Below are 22,575 nucleotides of genomic sequence, written 5' to 3'. Positions count from 1 at the left end.
AGGGTGGCAGCCTTAATTCTTGACAGATTTCAGCCAAGGAACTGAAACTTTGCACCTGACCCCAGAGCTCTCCCCTCTCCTAGGAAGAGTGCCTCTCCTGGAAACAAGAATGGATCCTTCCCCACTTTCAGTCTTCTCCCTGAGCCCATGATTTTGTGAATTACCTGCTGTTAGTATGCGATACTGGCATGGAACTCCATTCTCACCTGAGTCGACAAAATGCCATGCTTGATTCCCGTGTTGTGGGTCCCCGTCCCAATCACACCAGCAGCAGTGACATCTGACACGGCTCCCAAGCTGTGCCCACCAGACAAGGAGGTGGAAAAAGAGAAAGTGCAGAAGCTGTTAATTTTCCTTTGGAGGACAGATTACTTTTCCATGAAACAGTCGGACATGAGTGTGCAGACCTAGGCCGGAATACTGAACTCAAGTCTCAGCCTGGCTACTGTGTTTTATCCTCTTCCCTTCCAATTCTAACATGCTGGTTCTCCTTTTAAAGTGACATGTTTATCCCAAGCCTTGGGGAGGTCAGGGTTCAAATCTTGGGACAGGAGTTCTAACATAGGTAATATGGTAGAGTGAGAAAAGCCCTAGATTTGGAGTCAGAAGATGGGTTCAAATCCTGACTCTCCTTCTTATTTGTTACCTGATGACATCACATAAATCACTTCATGTCCCTAGGTATCAATGTCTTCTTTAATTAAGAGGGGATGAGGTTGGACTAGATAGGTCCTTTCCAGCTAGGTCCTTTCCAGCTGTAAATCCTGTGATCAGTCAACAAGCATTTTTTTAAGCAATTACTTTGTGTCAGGCATTGGGCTAGGCTCTGGGGATACAGAGATAAAAGTCCCTGCCCTCAAAGAGCTTACATTCTACTGGGGGAGACAACATGTACATATATCATTATGGACAAGGTAAATAAAAGGTAATATTGGGGGGGGAGGCATTAGCAACTGGGGGAAAATCAGGAAGGGCATCCAGTAAAAGGCAGTGCTTGGGCTGAGTTTGGAGAAGCAGGAAGACCTCAATTCAAATCCAGCACCAGTCAATTACTAGCTGGGTGACCTTGGGCAAGTCACTTAACCTCTGTTTGCCTCAGAGGTAGCTAGGTGGCACAGTAGAGAGAGCGCTGGGCCTGGAGTCAAGAAGAGCTGATTTTAAATTTAGCCTCAGACTCTTACCAGCTGCGTGACCCCAGACAAATCATTTAGCCTCAGTTTGCCTTAACCCACTGAAGAAGGAAATGGCAAACCACTCTAGTATCTCTGTCAAGAGAACCCTGAGGACAACATGGTCCATGGGGTCATGAAGGGTCGGGCATGACTGAACAACAACAAAGGATGGAGAGCATTCCGGGCACCAAGATGGGAGATGTGTGCTGAGCAGCAGGAAGACCGATCTGGTGGGACAGCAGAGTGAGTAGTCAATGATAAAGCTGGAAATACAGACTGGAGTCAGGCTGAAAAAGACTTTAAACACCATAGAGCAAGATCAGCACCAGGGAGGCCCGAGAGCTTACCGGGCAGCGGTGACACGTTGGCACCTAGAATCTTTGCACCTGATGGACTGATAGCTGCTTTCTTTGCCCTCCTTCCCCACATAATTCTTTGCCCACAATAGACCTTTGGCAAATACTCACTGATGGATTATGAAAGTGGCACTTTGCTTTGTACTACCTCTGTGACCTTGGACGCTATCTTTGGGCTCTGGTTTCCTCATCCATAAAGTGATAGGGTTAGACTGGATGGCCCCAGGGCTCCTGGCCCTGCTCACGGGCACTGACTTTCTTGGCTAAGTCACTTCAATCCACTGTACAACTAGAAGGTTGGAAGAAATGAGGTTGAAGGGCTCTTGGAGCTCAAAATGGGGGGATTCTGAAGCAAAGGTTCTTAACCCTTTTGTGTGTCTCTCACCCCTTCAGCAATCTGGTGAAACGGCCTAGGGACCTCATCTCAGAAGAATGGTTTTAAATGCATAAAATAAAATACACAGATTTATAAAGGAAACCAATAATATTGACACAGTTATCCAGTTTTTTAAAACTCACTATCATCTGTTCTAAGGGAGGGGAAGGGAGGAGAAAGACATTGGCAGAGTCAGGAACCTGAGTTGCCCTGAGTTCAGATACCAAATAACATAATGAGACACTCAAGCTCGGCAGGGGAAGCATGAGCGAGATGGCCCTCCTTCATAGTCCCCAGGAGATGGAATGGGAGAAAATTCTAGCTTTCCTTGATTAATAATTATTGACAATTCTTTATGTTATTATGTAAACTATAGTTATTTTATTGTTTATTTTATTTATTACATAAACACATTATTATTTATTTTATAATAATTATTTATTTTTAAAATGATATAAATTTAATTTTTATTTCCTATTATATAAATATGTGTTTATTATATATTTATTATATAAATTATTATATTTTGTTATATATTTATTATGTAAATATGTTTCTATTATTTATTCGTTTTGTTGTTCAGTGGTTTTCAGTCATATCTGACTCTTTGTGACCCCTTTTGGGGTTTTCTTGGCAAAGATTCTAGAGTGGTTTGATATTTCCTTCTCCAGCTCATTTTACAGATGAGGAAACTGAGGCAAACAGGGTCTAGTGACTTGCCCAGGGTCATACGGCTAGTAAGTCTGAGGCCAGATTTGAACTCAGAAAGATAAGTTTTCCTGACACCACTTAATTGCTTATTATTTATTGATATTATTTATATATATATATGTATATACATATATGTGTGTGTATATACATACATACACACACACACACACACACACACACACTCCTTAAGGTTACAATATACTCTGCATACTTTACCTTATTCAATCTTCACAACTACCCTTCAGACAGCTAGTGGAACAGTGGGTAGAGCCCTAGGCCTGGAGTGAGAAAGACCTGAGTTCAAATGTGGCCTCAGTAACTTAACAGCTGTGTGACCCTGGCCAAGACACTCAACCTCAGTTTCCTCATCTGTAAAATGAGCATAATAGTAACCTACTCCCCCACCAGGGTTATGGGGATCAAATAAAATAATATTTCTAAAAGTGCCTAGCACATAGTAGGAGCTATATTAATTTTTGCTCTTATTAATATCCTTCAGAAGTAGATACTACTATTTCCATTTTGCAGATTAGGATAACTAAAACTTAGGGAGGTTAAGTGACTTTCCCAAAGTCACAGAGCTGGTGAGTATAGGAAGTAGGGTTTCAACACAGAACTCGTGCTCCTCTCATTAACTCCTTTCCTCACTCCTGAGCTGCCTGCAGAAAGGGAAGTGGAGCCCACTGGACTGGAACAAATCTGTTTTTAAGAATATGGCAGGGACTGTGTACTCCCCTGGGATAGAGACCATGACCACATTCTTATCATGAACAGGGTGAGAGAAATTCTAATACTCCAGAAATTAGTGCTCATAATTAATAAGAACAAATGTCTTCCTGTCCTCATTGGTCACAGACACTGGTGTGAAAAGCTTCTACCGAGACCAGAAGAACTCAGCAGGCAACCCCTCCCTCGCTGTTTGGGGGCCACATCCTTGGGGTGTTAATGATTACTGAGAGCCAGTGAGCAGAGACCTAAAGTCCTGACCTTGAGCCTTCGATAGAACCGATAGCTATCAATACAGTATGTTTGCAGGGCTATAGAACGAAAATAACTCTCCAAACTGGCACCTAAAATCCCACAAATAGATTCATTCCTTTGGCTTAATTTTGGTCCCCATCAAAATGCCAATGCCCTGGGAGAGCCAAAAGCCTTACCATCTCTGCCTTCATGGGTTAAAATGTCATCTTTTCCTAGGCTCTTTCAGGCAGAGCACGTGACTTGCTTGTTTATATGCCAGTATTTCAAAAGAGCTGAGATGTCATCAGTGTGGGTGGCTTGCAAAGGGAGCAGGGAGAAGATGCTGTGTTTGTATCTTCGTTCTGCAACTTACAGGGCTGTGGATCTATAGCTGAAAGTGATCTTAAGGTCATCCATTCTAACTCTCTCATTTTACACATGAGGAAATCAAGGCTCAGGGTCACCCAAGTAGCAAGGCTGAGGTCTGAGTCAGGTCTTGGGACTCTGTACCACACTGTCTAGCTATGTAACTATGGGAAAGTTACATAAGCTGGAAAATGTGCCAGATTTGGAGTCACAGAAAATCTGGGTTCAAAGCCCAGTTACTAACTGTGTGACCTTGAGCAGGTCTCCTTCTGAGACTTGGCTCCTTCTGTGTAAATGAGGAGGTTGGACCAGCTCTGAGGTACTTTCCAGTTCTGTATCAATGATCTTATGATCCTACAACCCTCTCTGAGCCTCAGTTTCCTCATCTGTAAAGTGGAGATGCTAATACTTCCACTACTTCCTACTTAATAGGACCATTGTGAGGAGAACTCTTTATAACCCTTAAAGCACCAGGTACAGATGAGTTCTTGTTATCACCTTCTCCTATAGGATGCTGAAATACAGCCGTCCTTCTGTGCCTTTGATAATAGTCTTCACGGGCTGCTGTGGTCAAATCCCATCATTGTCACTAGCCTTCTGGTCCTCAGAACACAAACCTTGTGAGTCCTGAGGTCCAAATTCAAAGCCTTAACAGGTTCAGTAGGAACCTCCATGCTTAAGCTCTGCTGGCATAACCTTTGAGGTCCCAAGGTCATCCTCCCTGCCATGATGAGGATGACTCTAGTAGAAGCTCTCCTTTGCTCTTTCCAGAAATCCAAGTGTCCAACTGGACAGCTTGGCAGGAGTGAAGAGAATAAGCTAGAGTTCAGAGTCAGAGGTTTTTGTGGTTCAGTCATTTCTGACTCTTTGTGATGCCATTTGGGGTTTTCTTGGCAAAGATACTGGCGTAGTTTGCCATTTCCTTCTCCAGCTCATTTTACAGATAAGGAAACTGAGGCATACAGGGCTAAGTGACTTGCCCAGGGTCACACAGCTAGTAAGTGTCTGAGGCCAGGTTTGAACTCATGAAGATGCATCTTCCTGATGCCAGGCCTGGCTCTCTGTGCACTATAGCAACACTTAGCTGCCCCAAAGTCAGAGGATCTGGGTTCTGATCCCAGCTGTGTCACTCATTTCTCTGTGTGACCTTGGGCAATCAAACAAGAGCCTACCAGGCCCTGTCAAGCAAAGATAAAAGAGAAACAGATCCTGCCCTCGAGTTCTGTCCTCTCTGGGCCTCAGTTTCCTCATCTGTAAAATGAAAGGATTGGAGTTCATGACCTCTAAGATCCCTTCCAACTCTAAAGTCTATGATGCTATGACTTGGTGATAAGAGAGAACCAGGAAATCAGTCCCTCCTCTCGAGGCAAGAAGTCACCACTAAGATAGGATGGTCTTGCTTACTTGGCAAGTGCCAGGCCGTGCTTCCTCAGCTCCACATTCAAGTCCATCAGGAGGATGCCAGCTTCCACCGTGACTTGACACTTTTCCTTGTCTACCTGCAAAGGAGCAGAGCTGGGCTGAAGAGTGACTCTACCCTGCAGAGAAGCCCTTGCCAGTCATGGTAAATTGAGCTATCCTTTTGCCTAGAAGGTAAAAGCAGTGGGTTGTCATAGTGCAGAGAGGACCAGGTTTGGAGTCAAGAAGACCTGAATTCAAATCCTGCTTTATACTTACTAGGTTTGTGACGCTAGTTAAGTCACTTAACCTCTAAATGTTTCAATTTCCTCATCTATAAAACGAGAGGGTTGGAGTCTCATTTTGATGTCCTCCAAGGTGTCTTCTGGCTCTATCTCAGTGATCGTATGATACTTCTCTGATACAGGCTGCATTTGTGGTGGGAATGCCCCCAGCCTAACTGAACTTCTCCCCCAGAAAACTAAGTGGAGAGGTTTAGAAAAGGACTAGAGAGAAAGAAGTGACCCAGGAGATCATATGATTTGGGAACAGAGGCCTGGAGCAGTTAAGCAGCATGCCCATAGTTAATGTTGGGGATAGGGCTTCTGACTCCCCGCCCAAGCAGGGCTCATTGCACAGGCATGTCCAGGTAATGGTACCCATTACTCTGCATGTCCAGGTTTCTTTGGGCAGCTGTCAGGTCACTGACCCAGTGGGACTCTACAGCTGCAGAGGGTCCTCCGTCTCACTAGAACTCTGAACTCCCTTTGCCTTCTTCCAAACTAGACTGAGTTGTTAATTAATGAAGCAGCAGGAGAAAAGCTGGACAGAAAAAAAGGGTGACTGGTTGCTCCAGCAGATACTTTAGGGAAATCAATTAGTATAATTCTGCTAATTTAGTCACTCTTAATTACTACCACAGCTGATTTCTTGATGGAATTTTCAGGAAGAGGCTAACACCAATGGGCCTGGATGGTAACCGAAGGATTTAGATGAGAATAGGACCTTCAAGGTCATCCTCAGAACCTTCTTATTTTACAGATGAGGAAACTGAGGCTTAAAGAAGGGGATTGGCTTGCTCAGGGACTCCTATACCTTATTCCCTTCTTTCATACTCTTCAATCTAGTAACACTGACCTCCCGGCTGTTCCTTGAAAGCAGTGCTCTCTCTCCTGACTCTGAGCATTTTCACCGGCTGTTCCCTCTTCCTGGGACTCTCTCCTGACTCAACTCTACCTCCTGGCTCCTGAAGGTAGGGCCCTTTCCTGATCCCCCTCAACACCAGGATCTTCCCTCTGTTGATATGTCCCATTTATTCTGTAAATAGCTTGTTTGTTGGACTGTAAGCTTCTAGAGAGCAGGAACCATCTTTTGCCTTCCTTTGTATCCTCAGCACTTAGCCAGTGCCTGGCACATAGTAAGTGGTAAAAATAAAGGCTGACTCTAGTTGATTGATGAATGACACACAGGTAAGAAGCAGAGCTGGAATGAGGACCCAGGTCCCCTGACTCCAAATCCAGCATCCTTTCCTAGAGGCTGATAAGGAAGTGTGCATCTGGTTTAAGAGAACTAGTGAGAGGCTAGCTCTGCAAAAAATTACAACCAGAAGGTCTTTTTAAGAACCCTCCATTGGGGGGGCGGAGCCAAAGTGGCGGAGTGAAAGCAGTGACTTCCTTGAGCTCTCTTCCAAACCCCTCCAAATACTCATAAAAAAATGGTTCTAAACAAATTCTGAAGCAGCAGAACCGACAAAAAAGACAGAGTGAAACAAATTTCCAGCCCAATACAACCTGGATGATTGATCAGAAAGGTGTATCACGCCAGGCTGGGAGCCCAGCGCAGCACGGTGTGGGCACGCAGGCCACAGCAAACCTGGAGCAGGCCTCAGAGGACTGAATCACGGGCAGCTGTGGAGGTTTCCAGACTCCTCAACTTAGAAGGTCAGTGGGAAAAGTTTGTTTCTGTCTGTGCTGAGAAAGTAAGGCGGGGTTTCAGCTCCATTCCCCAAGAGCATGGCAGGGCGATGGGGGGGGGGGGACTGCTTCCCGAGCTTCCGGCCCACAGACTGAGGGGGAATCCAGTGGCTGATCAGAGAGGGATTGCAGGGATCTCTTTGCCAGTGCTGAGGCAGGAATCTCTTGCTTTGCCCCTGTTTGGATCTGGGTCACTGTTCTGGGCAGGGGTGCTGGGGTGAGGAGGAGAGCTCGCATGGTGGAGCTTGTAGTGGCTGTGGAGAGAAACCCCTCCTCACACTTACAGGACAGAAAGGAGTACTTGTAGTCACAGGCCAGGAAAGGAGTAAACACCTGGCCCCTTATCATACCACCTTGGAAGAACTGAAAATTTACAGGTCCCTACAAGTATCTCTGAAAACAGCTACACAAACCCCTGAAGCTTGGGACAGTACACTCTCCACATTGGAAGCAGACTCTTACCTTAACAAAGAGTTTAAAACTCAAGTAATTGGCCGGGATCATGAGCAAGCAGCGCAAAAAGAGTCAGACTATATTATCTTACTTTGGTGAAAAAGAAGATCAAAATATACAACCAGAAGAAGACAACAAAATCAAAGCTCCTACATCCAAAGCCTCCAAGAAAAATATGAATCAGTCCCAGGCCTTGGAAGAGCTCAAAAGGGATTTTGAGAAGCAAGTAAGGGAAGTAGAGGAAAAACTGAGAGTGATGCAAGAAAATCATGAAAAACAAGTCAACAGCTTGCTAAAGGAGACCCAAAAAATACTGAAGAAAATAACACCTTAAAAAATAGCCTAACCCAAATGGCAAAAGAGGTCCAAAAAACCAATGAGGAGAAAAATGCCCTAAAAAGAAAAATTGGCCAAATGGAAAAGGAAGTCCAAAATTACTGAAGAAAATTTCCTTAAAAATTAGAATAGAGCAATTGGAAGATAGTGACTTTATGAGAAATCAAGACACAGTAGAACAAATCCAAAAGAATGAAAAATTAGAAAACAATGTGAAATATCTCATTGGAAAAAACAACTGACCTGGAAAATAGATCCAGGAGAGAGAATTTAAAAATTATTGGACTATCTGAAAGCCATGATCAAAAAAGAGCCTAGACATCATCTTTCAAGAAATTATCAAGGAAAACTGCCCTGATATAGTAGAACCAGAGGGCAAAATAGAAATTGAAAGAATCCACAGATCTCCTCCTGAAAGAGATCTCCTAGGAATATTCCAAATTCCAGAGTTCCCAGGTCAAGGAGAAAATATTACAAGCTGCCAGAAGGAAACAATTCAAGTACTGTGGAAACACAATCAGGATAACACAAGATTTAGCAGCTTCTACATTAAAGGACCGCAGGGCATGGAATATAATATTCCGGAGGGCAAAGGAGATAGGATTACAACCAAGAATCACCTACCCAGCAAAACTGAGTATAATCCTTCAGGGGAAAAAATGGTCATTCAGTGAAATAGAGGACTTTCAAGCATTCTGATGAAAAGACCAGAGCTGAATAGAAAATTTGACTTTCAAATACAGGACTCAAGTGGAACATGAAGAGGTAAACAGGAAAGAGAAATCATAAGAGACTTATTAAGATTGAACTGTTTACATTCCTGCATGGAAAGATGATATTTATAACTCATGAGACCTTTGTCAGTATTAGGGTAGTTGGAGGAAAAAATTATATGTATGTATATGAGATAGATAGAGGGCACAGGGTGAGTTGAAGATTAAGGGGTCATATCTGGAGAATAAAATTAAGGGATGAGAGAGGATGATACTCGGAGAAGAAGAAAGGGAGAGGTAGAATGGGGTAAATTATCTCACAAAAAAAAACAACAGAAAAGTCTCTTACAGTGGAGGGGAAATGGGGGAAGGTGAGAGGGAATGAGTGAACCTTATTCTCATAGGATTTGGCTTAACAAGGGAATAACATACACATTCAATTGGGTATGGAAATCTGTCTTACCCTACAGGAAAATAGGGGGAGAAGGGGACAAGAGAGCAGGGGGATGATATAGAGGAGGGCAGATTGGGAAAGGGGTAATCAGAAGTAAATACTTCTGAGGGACAGGGTCAAAAAAAAGAATAGAATAAATGGGAGGGCAGGATAGGATTAAGGGAAATAGAGTTAGTTTTTCACAACATGTCTACTGTGAAAGTGTTTTGCATAACTGCACATGTACAACCTATATTGAGTTGCTTGCCTTTTCAATGAAGGTGGGGAGGGAGGAAGAGAGAAAATTTGAAACCTAAAGTTTTAAAAACATATGTTTAAAACAAAATGTTTTCACATGCTATCGGGAAATAAGAAATACAGGAAATGGGGTACAGATGTCTATCCTGCCCTACGGGAAAATAGAAGGGGAAGGGGATAAGAGAAGGGGAGAGAGATAGAAGAGAGGACACACTAGGGGAAGGGATATTCAGAATGCATGCCATCTTGGGGTGGGGGGAGGGGGAGATGGGGTGAAAATTTGGAACTCAAAAACTTGTGGAAGTGAATGTTGAAAACTAAAAATAAATAAATAAATAAACATTTGCAAAAAAAAAAAAAAGGACCCTCCATGGGGTCTATAGTGTAGTGGGAAGAGACCATTCTAAGACTCTGCTTCTAAACTGAGGCCCTTTTTTTTCCAGCAAAGAATGCAGGAGGTCAGAATAAGAGAGGACCTTGCAACCACTCTCACTGTGAGAAAGCTTAGAGACATCAACTTAAGAGTGTAACAGCATCCCCACAGTGATAGTGATAGTAGTCTGATCTCAGCATCAAGCCCTTGGGATGTCAGACTCTGGGAGTCTCAGAAGTTTGGAAATCTATTGGTTTATGGGGTTACCTTGAGGATTCGGTTCATCTTCCCCATATGGATCATGAAGCCATCAGTGCAGGCAATATCTGAGGGTGAATGGCCTCCCCCAGTTGCCTTCACACGTTTGTTTTGCTGCCTGGCTAGGTCCAACACCTGTAGAGACATCAAGAGTAGGCTTGGGATCTTCTCTCCCTCCCTCCCCTTTCCCTTTCTTCCTTCCTTTTTGCCTTCTTTCCTTTCTCCCTTCCTTTTCTTCCTCCTTCCCTCCCTCCCTCCTTTCTTTCTTTTTCTTTCTTTCTTTCTTTCTCCCTTTACTCCCTCCCTCCTTCCTTTCATACTTCCTTTCCTTTTTCCCTTTCTCCCTTCCTTTCATACCTCCTTCCTTTTTCTTCCTCCCTCCCACTTTGCTCCCTTCCTTCCTCCTTCCCTTCTTTCTTCTCTTTCTTTCTTCTTTCCTTTACTCCCTTCCTCTCTCCCTTCCTACCTCCTTCCTTCTCTCCTTCCTTCCTTCCTTCCTTCCTTCCTTCCTTCCTTCCTTCCTTCCTTCCTTCCCTCTCTTACTAGTATCTCTTTCTACATTTCCCAACATTCAGAAAACCAGGATAAGAACAATGTTGCACGCCAACATATGAAAAGTGAATCCAGTCCATTCCCATTAACTAAGAGTCTTTTAAAAAATGTTATCTGTATTTTTTTGTTTTTACACAGCTTTCATTTCCCCATACAGGTACCCTCCCCAACCCAGAGAGCCATCCCTTATAATAAAGAGTAAAAAAAGAAAGATCAAAGGGCAGTTCAGCAAAACTACCTGACCCAGACTCCAAAACAACCCAACATGGCTAGCCACCTTCATAGTTCCTTACCTCTGTAAAGAGAGGGACCTCTACTAGGAAGAAACTGTGGCTAAAAGTCAAGAAAGCGTCATGCTAGTAGTAAGCTTCCTCTCAGAAGGACATGATGAAAGAGAGGAGTGAGGGAAGTCAAAAGAGGGCTAAATCTAGAGAGAGGAAAGAAAGAAGTAGGGAAGTATCTAGGGGTGGGGAAGAGATGGAGTAGGGTTGGAAAGAAATAAAAGCAGTACGGCTTAATGGGTAGGTGCTGGGCTTCCAATCCTTCCTCTGACACTGTTAGTTTTGTGACTGAGAATGGCGAGCCCCTTGGCCTTAACTATGGTCAGTTCTGCCATAACTTGATATATGCATTCCTAAAGATCATTGGTCTATGCAAAATCAAGCAATTAAAACACAAGGCTTATGGGAAAAATTAGGTTGGGGTACAAACACTCAGAAATTTCATCAGTTGCCCACTAAAAAATGATAGAAAAGTAAGAAAAAGGGTAGCACAGTTTTATACAGGTGAAGTGGTTAAGAAATACATAAATATGGGAGGGGGGCGCAGCTAGGTGACACAGCAGATAGAGCACTGGCCCTGGAGTCAGGAGGACCTGAGTTCAAATGTGCCTCAGAGATTTGACACTTGCTAACTGTGTGACCCTGGGCAAGTCACTTAACCCCATTGCCTAGCAAAAAACCAACCAAACAAACAAAAAAGAAGTACATAAATATGATAATAAACAGTGACAGGCTGCTGCTCTGTCTGGGAGATTCTGGGACTGGGGTAGGGATAGGGAATAGATTATATGGATAGGGACCAATCCTTCTCTGCCTATACCTCTACCTGTACCAGAAGATACAATTAATATGGCACTTAGACATGTTTAGGATGTTGAATGAATTTTGTTGTATATAGAAAACTTCACAAACGTAAAAGAAGAGCAAAACCCAACCTTGTAGAATAACACATGAAAGGAACTGAGGTAGCTGGTAAATGTTTGAGATGTATGACTTTGGAATACTCCTACAAGGTTCTGTTCAGCTGGGCAGTTGTTTTTTTTCTGTTTCTTGAGAAAGAAATTGAGCATGAACAAACTCAAAATTCATGTTATGCTCAAATTGTTCTCTAATATATCAATTGAATTGGAACAAATTCATGTTTTCAAAACAAGCTTATAGCAGAACCGACCTTACTTCGACTTAGAGGGTCACCTACAGTCTTGAGTTATAGCATTCCCATAAAGGAAATTCTCCACCTTTGCATATTCAGGCAGGAAGAAATATAGTTAGCCATCATGGCTCAGAGAGTGAGTTTAGCTAGCTCTTTTCCACCGATGGCTTGTTGTGAAATTTGGGGCCTTTCTGAGTCCAGGAAAGACAATCTCCTGGGTCTCTGCTATAAGGAGAAATTGTCATGGCTCGTACTCTGATAGAGATAGGTTTGAAAAGGAGACCAGAGGCATTTTATTCCAACTCCTTCATTTTGCAGAAGAGGAAATTAAGTCTCAGGTAGAATAAGTGACTTGTCCAAGGTCATATTGGTAGCAAGTGCCAGATGCAGGATTGGAACCCAGGGCCAGCATTCCTTCCATTGTACCATGCTGCTTCTCTATGGATGGAGCCAGACAGAGCTGTGGGTGGTCCCTGAGGGAGACATGGGATAGGCTTCCTATTGGTGGCAATCTACTCACCTGTTTGACCTCTTCCACACATGTGGGCTGAAAGTACATCTCTGGGTGGCAACCATAGGTCTTCGCCCAGTTCCGGAACTTGAATCCTTTATGTCCATGCACCTGAGTTGTGAATAAAACGAAATGAACAACTGCTTAGATGATGGGACCTCAAACTCTCCAAGAAACCCCCTTTGCTTTCCAGAGCTGATCCCAACCCAGTCCACCCCCACCCCCTCTGCTTCCCAACCCTGCCCTGGCAGATGGGCAAGGGTAGAGGAAGGTTGTTTCCATTTTACACTGCCTAGGATTATAAATTGAGAGCTGGAAGGGACCTCAAATGTTATTTGGTCCAACCTCTTCATTCACCAGGTGAAAAAATCAAGGACCAGTTGCCTAATGTCACAGAGGTAGTAACAGGCAGGATTTGAACCCAGATCCTGACCCCAAATGTAGCTCTCTCTCCACTATACCACAAAACAGAGGCAGAGGAGACATTTTACCCAAGTCAGCAACCAACTGGAAGAGGACAAAGATTTCCTATACCCTCATAGGGACTCTCTTTTGAAAGCCAAATATAAAGCCCTTTCTAGGTCAGGTTAGGGCTTTCTGAATGATGGCTCCCCAAAGTCAGCTCTGCCTGATGACAGTTGGATTAGGGAGGACCTAGAACTGACCAGAGGGTTGTCTGTGGGTTCCCCATTATCAGGAAGCTGGGAAAGTATCTTCTGACAGAGCTCATGAGTAGGAAGGGAGAACAGAACACATTAAGGTTGTAATTGACAAAAAGTGAGAAAAGAAAAGCATGGATTTGGGAAGATTGTAGTGGAGTTTGGAAGATAACAGGTAGTTAGTATCAGCGGCAGGATTTGAACCAGTGTCCTCTGGATTCCAGAGAAGCTAGGTGGTGCACTGGATAAATGCTAGGCCTGGAGTCAGGAAGACTCATCTTCCTGAGTCAAAATTCAGCCTAAGACGCTTACTAGCTATGTGACCCTAGGCAAGTCATTTACTCCTATTTGCCTGAGTTTCCTCATCTGTAAAATAAGCTGGAGTAGGAAATAACAAACAACACCACTATCTTTGCCAAGAAAACCCCAAATAGGGTCATGAAGAGTTAGACAAGACTGAAAAAAGATCGAAAACAAATACAATCTCTGATTCCAGAGTTAATGCTCATCCCACTGTATTGTGCTGCCTCCCTGATCAAATGAAAGCAAACCTTGTATCAAACGTGATAGGATACTCAAGTACTTTGCAAACCTTAAAGCACAATTTAGCTATGATCATTAAGAGACTGAGGATAGAGAGCTGGCCTCAGGTCCAGAAAGACCTGGATTCAAGTCTCAACACTGAAGCATACAGGCTGTGTGACCCTGGGTAAGTCACTAACCCCTTAGTGCCCTAGACCAGAAGGCCTTGGGAGATATTTGACAACATAAAAAGACTTCAGTAGAAAGTAGATAATGTTAATATGTAGTTTTCTAAGCCAATATGCAGCCAGCAGGGATCTTTCAGTAAGTTTAGTGACCAGGGTTCTATTTGAGTTTGACACTGATGCTCCAGACACCTCTTTAAGAGACTGAGAAGGTGCTGACCTGCATTATTTGTAGGGTAAGTTTCTTGATCAGGCAGTTCCCCATACCAATGAAATCACAGATCCATTATTATTACTACTGGGGTCTAGCACCTTATCAGAAATCACAGTGCCCGTGAAGGCATCCCATCCTTGTGTTCTAAATGCACTGCCTAAAAATTCCAGTACATGCATAAATAACAAGTTCTCAGGCCTTTGAATGGGTCCCCTGCCCATAATCCTAGTGCCCAGCACCCTTGACTCCACTTATCCCAGTCTCTAGAGGGTCCCAGACTTAAGCCAGACCTCTGCAACTGACTTATGCCAATTCCATCATGGGAAATTTCTTACCATCATATTCAGCTATTCAGGTGCTCTTGGTGTGTTTCTATCTCCCTCTGGAAATGAGAAGGTCCTGGGCAGAGATCTCAAAGGAAAGGTGATTTTTAAAAGAAGATAAGCAAGGAGCCTTCTCCCAGTTTTAACAGCCCCACCTCAGCTGCTGAGTCAGCCCTCAGGGGTTTGGGGCTAGGTAATATGTAACTGACCCCTTTCCCCATCATGGGAGATGAGATTATAGGCTGTGGCCCAGGGCATTGGGGTTTTGGGGGGAGAGAACTGCTGCATAGATCTCAAGATCACAGAAGTTAGAGTCTGTAGGATCTTTCAGATCACTTATCCCAATCTCCAAAGACTTCTTTGGAGTGAGGGAAGGTAAGGCAGGGAGGGAGGGAGGGGAGTTCTTCTAAATGTACATTTTCCCCAGGTTAAGCCCAGGGGCTGAGGGCCAGGGAGCAAGAATGCTCCTGGAGGTTCTGGCCTTTTGACCAAGGCCCTTGTTTTGTTGCTGCTGTTGTCTGTCCTTTGTTCTGGAAGAGGACCGTGACATCAGGAAGGTGATGCCATGACTTGAAAGTGAATTGGATTTAAGTGAGGCAGCAAAGTGAAAAGTCACTAGCCTTACTTTCTCCTCTGGAACCATCTGGGTCCAGCGGCAAGATCAGGACAACTGGAGATGCACCCCCCCTGACACCTTAAGTGACTTGTCCAGGGTCACGGGGCTAGTAAAGGCAAGTCTTCTGACATCTAACTCAGTTCTTCCTCCTCCCTACCTTCCACCCCTCTTTTAGTCCAGCATATTTTTCACTATACCACAGTAGGTATGTACAAAGGACAATATCCCTGGTAATTTAAGCCATAGAGCATCCACAGCTAAAGTGCTTCTAGTAAGTTACCTGAAAGGTACCCTGGAGCAACCTCTCCTGAACCACAGGGAAGGAAATGGCCCATTATAAGGCTCTAGGATGCTTCAGACTTCACTGGACCCACATTTGTTTCTTAAGGGAGTGGTCTAGCCTAGAGCTATCCAGAGAAAAACATGGGGAATAATTCCTACAAGAACTATGGAGAGAAGAAAAAATCACAACCAAACAAGGGAGAGAGAAGATAACAGAAGATAAAGCAGATAACTTGGGTAAAACAAAAGTTTTTACAGAAAAAAAAAATCCAATGTAGCTAAGATGAAAAGAGAAACAATTAATTGGGAAAAAAATATTTACAGCAAGTTTCTCTGAACATGGTCTCATTTCCAAGATTACATAAGAAACTGATTCACATTTATAAAAATAAGAGCCATTCCCTGGCTGATAAATGGTTTAAGGATATGAACAGGCAGTTCTTACAGGAAGAAACCCAGGCTATCTACAGCCATATGAAAAAATGTTCCAAATCACTACTAATTAGAGAAATGCAAATTAAATCAATTCTGAGATTCCTTCTCACACCCATCAGAGTGACAAAACAGAAAATGATCAGTGTTGGAAGGGTTGTGGGAAAATAGGACCTGTTTGTGAATACAAACATTTTGAAAAGTGGTTTGGAATTATACACAAAAAGTTACTGAACAGTACATGCCCTTTGACCTGGCCCTGTTGTTAGGTCAAAAAAGATCAAAGAAATAGGAAAAAGTCTTTTATGTAAAAAATATTTATGGCAGCTTCTTTTGTGGTGGTAAAAAAAAAATGGAAACTAAAGGCACTTCCATCAGTTGAAGAATGGCTGAGTTAGAAAGAAAATAAATAAAAAAGTATGATGTTTGGCTGGAGGGGGAAAGAGAGAAGAAAGGGGAAGGGGAAGAAGGGGAGAGAAAGAGAGAAGAGAGAAGAAAGGGGAGAGAAAAAAAAGGGAAATAGAAGAAATCCCTCTCAGATTATCTCCAATTTATCCTGTATATATCCTGTTTGTATTATTTGTCTATGAGCTATCTTCCCCTTTAGAATGTAAGCTTCTTGAGGGAAGGGACTGGTTTTGTTTTTGCTGTTGTTTTGTGGTCATTCTTCATATCCCTAGGACTTAGTGCAGTGCCTAGCCCATGGTAAGTAAGCACTTAATAATGCTTGTTGATTCCACCTGACTTGACTTGGCCTGACTTGAGTAGATGCCTAGTCAGTAGCATAAGCAGATTGACTTCAGATGGAGTAGAGTATGTGGATAACACAAAAGGGGTCTCTCCCTTAAAATAGCTCCTTGTCAGTCAGTCCTGGAAGGTTCAACAACAACAACAACAACAACATGAGAAAGGGATGGGAGAGCGGGAGATTTATTACAAAGTATTTTTCCACCTTTTTCCCCCTAACCCTCAACCCCAAGGACAAAAAAAATCAAAACAAAAAACTCAGCAACCTGGAAGGGTGGTTGTTGTTCAATCATGTCCAACTCTTTATGATCTCATGAACCATACTGTCCAGGAGGGGTTTCTTTGCAAAGATACTGGAGTGGTTTGCCATTTCCTTCTCCAATGGATTAAGGCAAGTAGAGGTTAAGTGACTCAATCAGGGTCACACAGCTAGTAAGTGTGGGAAGGAGGATTTGAACCCAGGTCTTCTTCCTGTCTCAGTATTTATCCACTGAGCCATCTAGCCACCTAGTTGCCTACCCTGGAGAGAAGGTAGAGAAATATTTGTCTTGCCAGCTAAAGGAAGGCAAGCCTGAGGTAAGATGAAGTGGGGAGCAGAGGAAAGGACAAAAGGAGCAGCAGAGAAGTGAGAAAGGGGAGGGCTGTGGAAATGGGCCACTGCCCAGCTGATCCCAGGAACAGTCTTCCTGCTAAATCACTGGCACAGATATTGATCCTCCAGGGACAAAATTATTTGCCTGTCCCATTTCCAGTGTGGCAACCTTTGGTGCCCTCTGCCTCCTGCTTCTTTGATGTGGCCTCTCTTCCATGAGGCTAAATAGAAGCAGGTGGTACTCTGCCCCAGTAAGAAAGGGGCTGCGGAACTCACTAGAAAAGTCTGCATGCCTGGCAAAGGAGGGTGAGGGTGCGGGTGAGAGGGAACGATGAGGCTGGGCAAGCTGGAGCTCCTTAGCAGAAGCTAAGCAACCTCTGAGAAGGGGGGTGGGGTGGAGTGTTGTGTGCCCCAGAGCTGGGAGGGCAGCAGGTGGAGCCCAAGCTTGTCTTTCTGTGCTCAGGCCGTTGCAGTCAGGTCTCCCCCGGAGACCATGGGGAAGGATGAGGGACCTCATCAGACACAGGCCACTGTGGGTTCAAGTCACTGGGCTTTGCTTCCCAACCCTCCAGGGGACGAGGGAGAGGCATCAAAGGCAAACTGTGGCCTTTGGAAACAGCAAGTCTTGGAGGATGGTGGTTATGGAGCAATGGGGGCATGTGACCTGGGGAAGTGGGTGAAGAACTTAGCACTCCGACACAGTTTTTGACCTTGGAATTGGATAAACATAGAAGGAAATGAAAACCCAAACTCTAGGGCCAATGCTCTGTTTCTATCCATGTATACACTTATCATTCCCTGTGCCTTGGGGCACGTCTGTCTTTGGGGCCTGGTGTAACCAGGAGAGTCTTTCTTTCTTTGATTAGAATGTAAACTCCCTACTTCTGCAGGAAGCCTTCCCTAATCCCTCTTAATTCCAATGCTTTCCTTCTTTTAATTATTTCCTATTTATTCTGTATATAGCTTGCTTTGTATATCTTTGTTTGTATGTAGTTCTTTCTCCCCCCCATTAGATTATAAACTCCTTGAGGGAAGGGACTATCTTTTGCCTCTTTTTGTATGGCGATTAATCCATGTTTATTGAGTTGAATTGGACTTTGTTCTTTGTATCTCTAGCGCTTAGCACATAGTACATGCTTAATAATGCGTATTGACTGACTGGCTGCCATCTATTCTGATCTAGCTTCCCCAGCCTGAGAGGTACATAGACCATTGTTGTTCAACAATATTTTCTTATTGGTAAAAAAAAATGCCCTGCTTTCAGTCCTTCCATGACCCCTCTGTTCTTTTCCCTGGCATTGGCTTAGATTTAGGGCTGGAGGAACTTTGGGGATCATCTGGCCCAACTCCATCATTGGATTGATCACTGGATGATTGAGGATGAGATCTCAGAGGCTTCTTTTACGTATGAGGAGACTGAGACCCAGAAAGATGACTTATCTAAGATCACACTGGTAATAAGTACATACTTGCAGCTGGATTAGTTTTTGGGGTTTTTTTGCCCAGACCAGCTGGCACCAAATTCCAGTATCCTGACCTTGGCAACACCAACTGTTATTTCAGTTACATTGGTTACCAATGTAATTGGTAATCCTATATATTTTGTTTTAGAGCCAAGTAGGGGTAAAGTCAGGACTAATAACAATAACTAGCATTTATTTAAAAGAGCAGCTGTATGGTACAATGAATAGAGCTCTGGGCCTCAGTCAAAAAGACCTGAATTCAAATTTGGCCTCAGACACTTACTAGCTGTGTGAATGGGATGTCCCAGTGAAGACTTCTCAGTGTAATTAAGGTAATGAATTCAGAAGGTAGGATAGGGTTAAGAATAGATTTCTGTGAGTTATTTTTTTTTTAGTGACATATATCAGTAATTAAAATTTGTCTAGTGGTTAAGCCTTAACCTACTTTTTAATCTTATTCAAATGTGTCTTTGCCCGTAAAAGAATCTGGCTCCAGAAAACCCTTAAAAGGTTCCTTATCTACTCCCCTTATCTCCCTTTGCAGATGTCTTCCAGTTCCCAGCATTGTCTGTTCAATCCCTAAGACCTTCCAAAACAATTGTGAATTATCTTCCTAACTGCACATTTTTTATTGCTTCTTTGACATTATCTCAACAAACTAAGAAATACAGAGATGTATGCTATGTCCTTTGTCCTATGTTAGAGTCTGGTGTGTGAGATTGTGAGCCAAGTTAGTGGGCAGTTGGGGGAGGGAGGGGGAATTGAACCTTCAGGGTTATATAAACTGACTTCTACCTTTGCGGGTTGTCTCCTCTCATCAGAGCCATTGGTGTGAGGACACCCAAATCTCGAGATTTGAAATAATAATAATTATAGCTATAATAAATTAACTTTCTGTTTCTCCTTGGACACCTCTGTGTTTTGTTTTATTTTTAATTTGAGTGGCATCCTACACATGCGTGACTGGGCAAGTCACTTAACCCTGTTTGCCTCAATGTCCTCATCTATCAAATGAGCTGGGAAGGAAATGGCAAACCACTCCAGGATCTCTGCCAAGAAAACCCCAAATGGGGTCATGGAGAATCAGACACAACTGAAATGAGTGAACAAAAGGTGTACAAAGTCCTTCAATGCCATCTCATTTGATCTTCACAACAATCCTGTGAAGTGGTTGCTGTTATTATCCCCATATTACAGATGAGGAAACTGAAGTAAAGTGATTTGTCTAGGGTCCCACAGCAAGTGTCTGAGGCAGTCTTTGAATTCCATTCTTTTGGAATCCTAACTCCAGCATTAGAATCCAAGCCTTTTTTGTGTCTCCCAGAGTGGTACTTTCCCCACCATACCACAGATATGTTTCAGAGTCTGAGCTGTGGAATGTCTGATCTCCAGCACTCTTGGGGATTGGAGTCTGGGATCTGGGGTCCTGAAACACCCTGCCAGAGTACAGGTTCTCTGTACTGATGGCTGATGTTTGTCTCCCCCACTATCATCCAACCTCTGTCCTCCTGGCTCAAGACTCCAAGATGTTGTAGATCCAGGTTCCATCTTCAATCTATCCTTTCCCTCTCCAGAGGCATTGCTCTTAGGTAGGCTCTTACTCCCTCCTTATAATTACATTGATCTGTTAGTCACTACCTGGAACAAATACAACAGCCTCGGGGCTCTAGCTCTTCCTGTTTAGGAGAAAGGAGATTCAAGAATATCTCCTGCTTATGAGTGGAGAGATAAGGGAAGCCCAGTCCAAGACCTTTGCCTTTGAAAGAGTAATTATCAGTGTAGCCAATAGAATGTCAACATGCATGCTGGTCAGAAACTCTGAAGCGCCAATCAAAAAAATCCTAAAAATTTGGTTTAGAGATCTATAAATCATACTAATTATAATAATTACAATAAGTACAAGAACTTACTAGATATGACTAATGATCATGTGCTCAATAGCTGTGGGTAGGGAGGAGCCAGTAATTAAAATCTGAATATCCACAGGTATCATTAACCTGTAAAATAGGCATTACCCTCACAAAAGCCATCATGGTATTGAAGATGGAGTGCTGGACTTGGAATCAAGATGTGTGTTCAAGTCCTGCCTTTGGGATTTATACCAGCTGCGGGATCATGGGCAAGTTGCATACATCCTCTGAGTCTGAGACAAACCTCTAAGACTTCTCCATTAAGTGGAGTTCTCAGACAACTAGTCAAGAAGTATTTATTAAATGCTTACTATGTGAAAAGCTGCATGGTGTGATCATAATGATAAAACTAGTTTTTACATAATGCTTTACGACTGTGTGTGAGGAGATGAAGGAAGACTAATATGGTTGGATTGTAGAGTGAAAGGAGTGGTGTAAAGTATAAGAAAACTAGAAAGTTAGGAAAGGACCAGGTTCTGAAGAATTTTAAATGCCAAACAAAGGACTTTACATTTGATCCTGGGGGTAATAGGGAGCCACTGATGTTCATTGAGTTGGACGGAGACACAGGCAGACCTACATTTTACAGTGTAAAATATATTTTACAATGAACTTCAAAAAAATAAAGTAATATCACTTTGGGGTGGGGTAGTTAGGTGGCACGGTGGAGATAGACTGCCAATGTGGACAAGGAGACTCATCTCCATGAGTTCAAATCTCACCTCACTTACAAGCTGCATGATCCTGGACAAGTCACTTAACCGTTTGTCTTGGTTTCTTCATCTATAAAATGAGCTGGAAAAGGAAATGATAAACCACTGCAGTATCTTTGCTAAGATATGGGGTCACAAAGAGTCAGACACAACTGACAAATTGCTTGAACCACAACAACAAAAACGAGCTGGAGAAGGAAAAGGCAAACCACTCCAATATCTCTGCCAAGAAAACCCCAAATGAGGTCACGAAGAATCAGATATGACTGAACAACAAACAAAAATCACTTTGGCAGCTGGGTAAAGACTGCGTTGGAGGGAGGAGAAAGTCAAGATAGGCAAGGAGACCAATAAGACTGCTACTGCAGCAGGACAGGTAAAGAGATGAAGAGGACGGAACTAGGGTGGGGGCTGTGTGTGGGGGGGCAGGTAGCAGGTGGGGAAGTGCCTATAGAGGTGATATTGTGAGATAGAAACTGGATGCATGAGGTGAATGAAAGTGAGGATGCTGCCAAGCTTGTGACTCAGAGGGTGATGATGCTTCCCCTAGACAGCAATACGGAAACTCAGGGGTGGGCTTGGTAGGAAAGAGAGTGAGGTCTCTTCAGGACGTGCTGTGTTTGAGACGTCTACGGAACATTCACCTTCAAATGTCCAATAAGCAGTAGCTATTGTGGGATTGGAGCTCAGGACAGATGAGGAATTCAGGCATTGCTAACACACCCTTGTGACTCTGAATAGGTTGTACTCACAGCCTCTGCAACATCAAGTCGGCAGAATTTTTCGTTTATATTCCTGAAAAAAAAAAAAAAGATTAGGATCATAAGATTCAGAGTTCAGAAGGACCTTAGAAGTCATCTTGCTCAATCCGTACATTCTATAGATGAAGAAATAGAGGCTTAGAAAGATTATGTCCCATGTTCACACAGGGAGTAGAACCAGAACCAGAATTTGAGCTCAGGTTTTCTGATTCCAAATCTAGCTTTCCTTTGAAGATTGGTTTACATTTACCTGAGTCATTGATTCCCCTTTTCATTATTCATGTCCAGAGTATGCCCACTTCATTTTTTGTGTAAGTTTCATTTGATTTGAAGACATAGAAGAAAAACCTCTATACTTTGCACTTTCAAAGTCTGTCAGAGACAAAGTATACAAGAATTCCTTCTTGCAGGGAGATCCAAAGGGGCAAAGTTAATCCTGCCAATTGGGGGAGGTTGCCCCCAGATTGGGGTAAAAGCCTGCAGCCTAGGAGCATTTGGGGAGGGTCTGTGTTGGGAGGAACTA

At 43.3% G+C, this 22,575-nt stretch overlaps 1 protein-coding gene across 3 annotated transcripts in view; it reads right to left on the bottom strand.

Moving 5' to 3' along the window:
- Positions 1–21,988, bottom strand: part of LOC110206533 (L-gulonolactone oxidase) — a 62,834-nt gene extending 40,846 nt beyond the window's left edge. Inside the window, exons 1-6 of one of the 3 annotated variants that reach the window (XM_020983980.2) lie at positions 21,301–21,988; positions 14,549–14,624; positions 12,643–12,744; positions 10,146–10,271; positions 5,346–5,440; positions 207–297 (exon numbers count right to left, since the gene is read on the bottom strand). In XM_020983980.2, coding sequence (XP_020839639.1) covers positions 207–297; positions 5,346–5,440; positions 10,146–10,271; positions 12,643–12,744; positions 14,549–14,554 — 420 coding nt within the window. In that variant the 5' untranslated portion in view covers positions 14,555–14,624; positions 21,301–21,988. The other 2 variants (XM_020983977.2, XM_020983979.2) reach the window with 2 other exon arrangements.
- Between the last annotated feature and the right edge of the window lie 587 nt (positions 21,989–22,575).

The sequence above is a fragment of the Phascolarctos cinereus genome, unplaced genomic scaffold, assembly GCF_003287225.1.
Source record: "Phascolarctos cinereus isolate Bilbo 61053 unplaced genomic scaffold, phaCin_HiC Scaffold_2;HRSCAF=192, whole genome shotgun sequence".
Taxonomy (NCBI): Eukaryota; Metazoa; Chordata; class Mammalia; order Diprotodontia; family Phascolarctidae; genus Phascolarctos; species Phascolarctos cinereus.
Note: the sequence above shows the minus strand (reverse complement) of the source record. Positions and strands in the feature narration are given on the sequence as shown.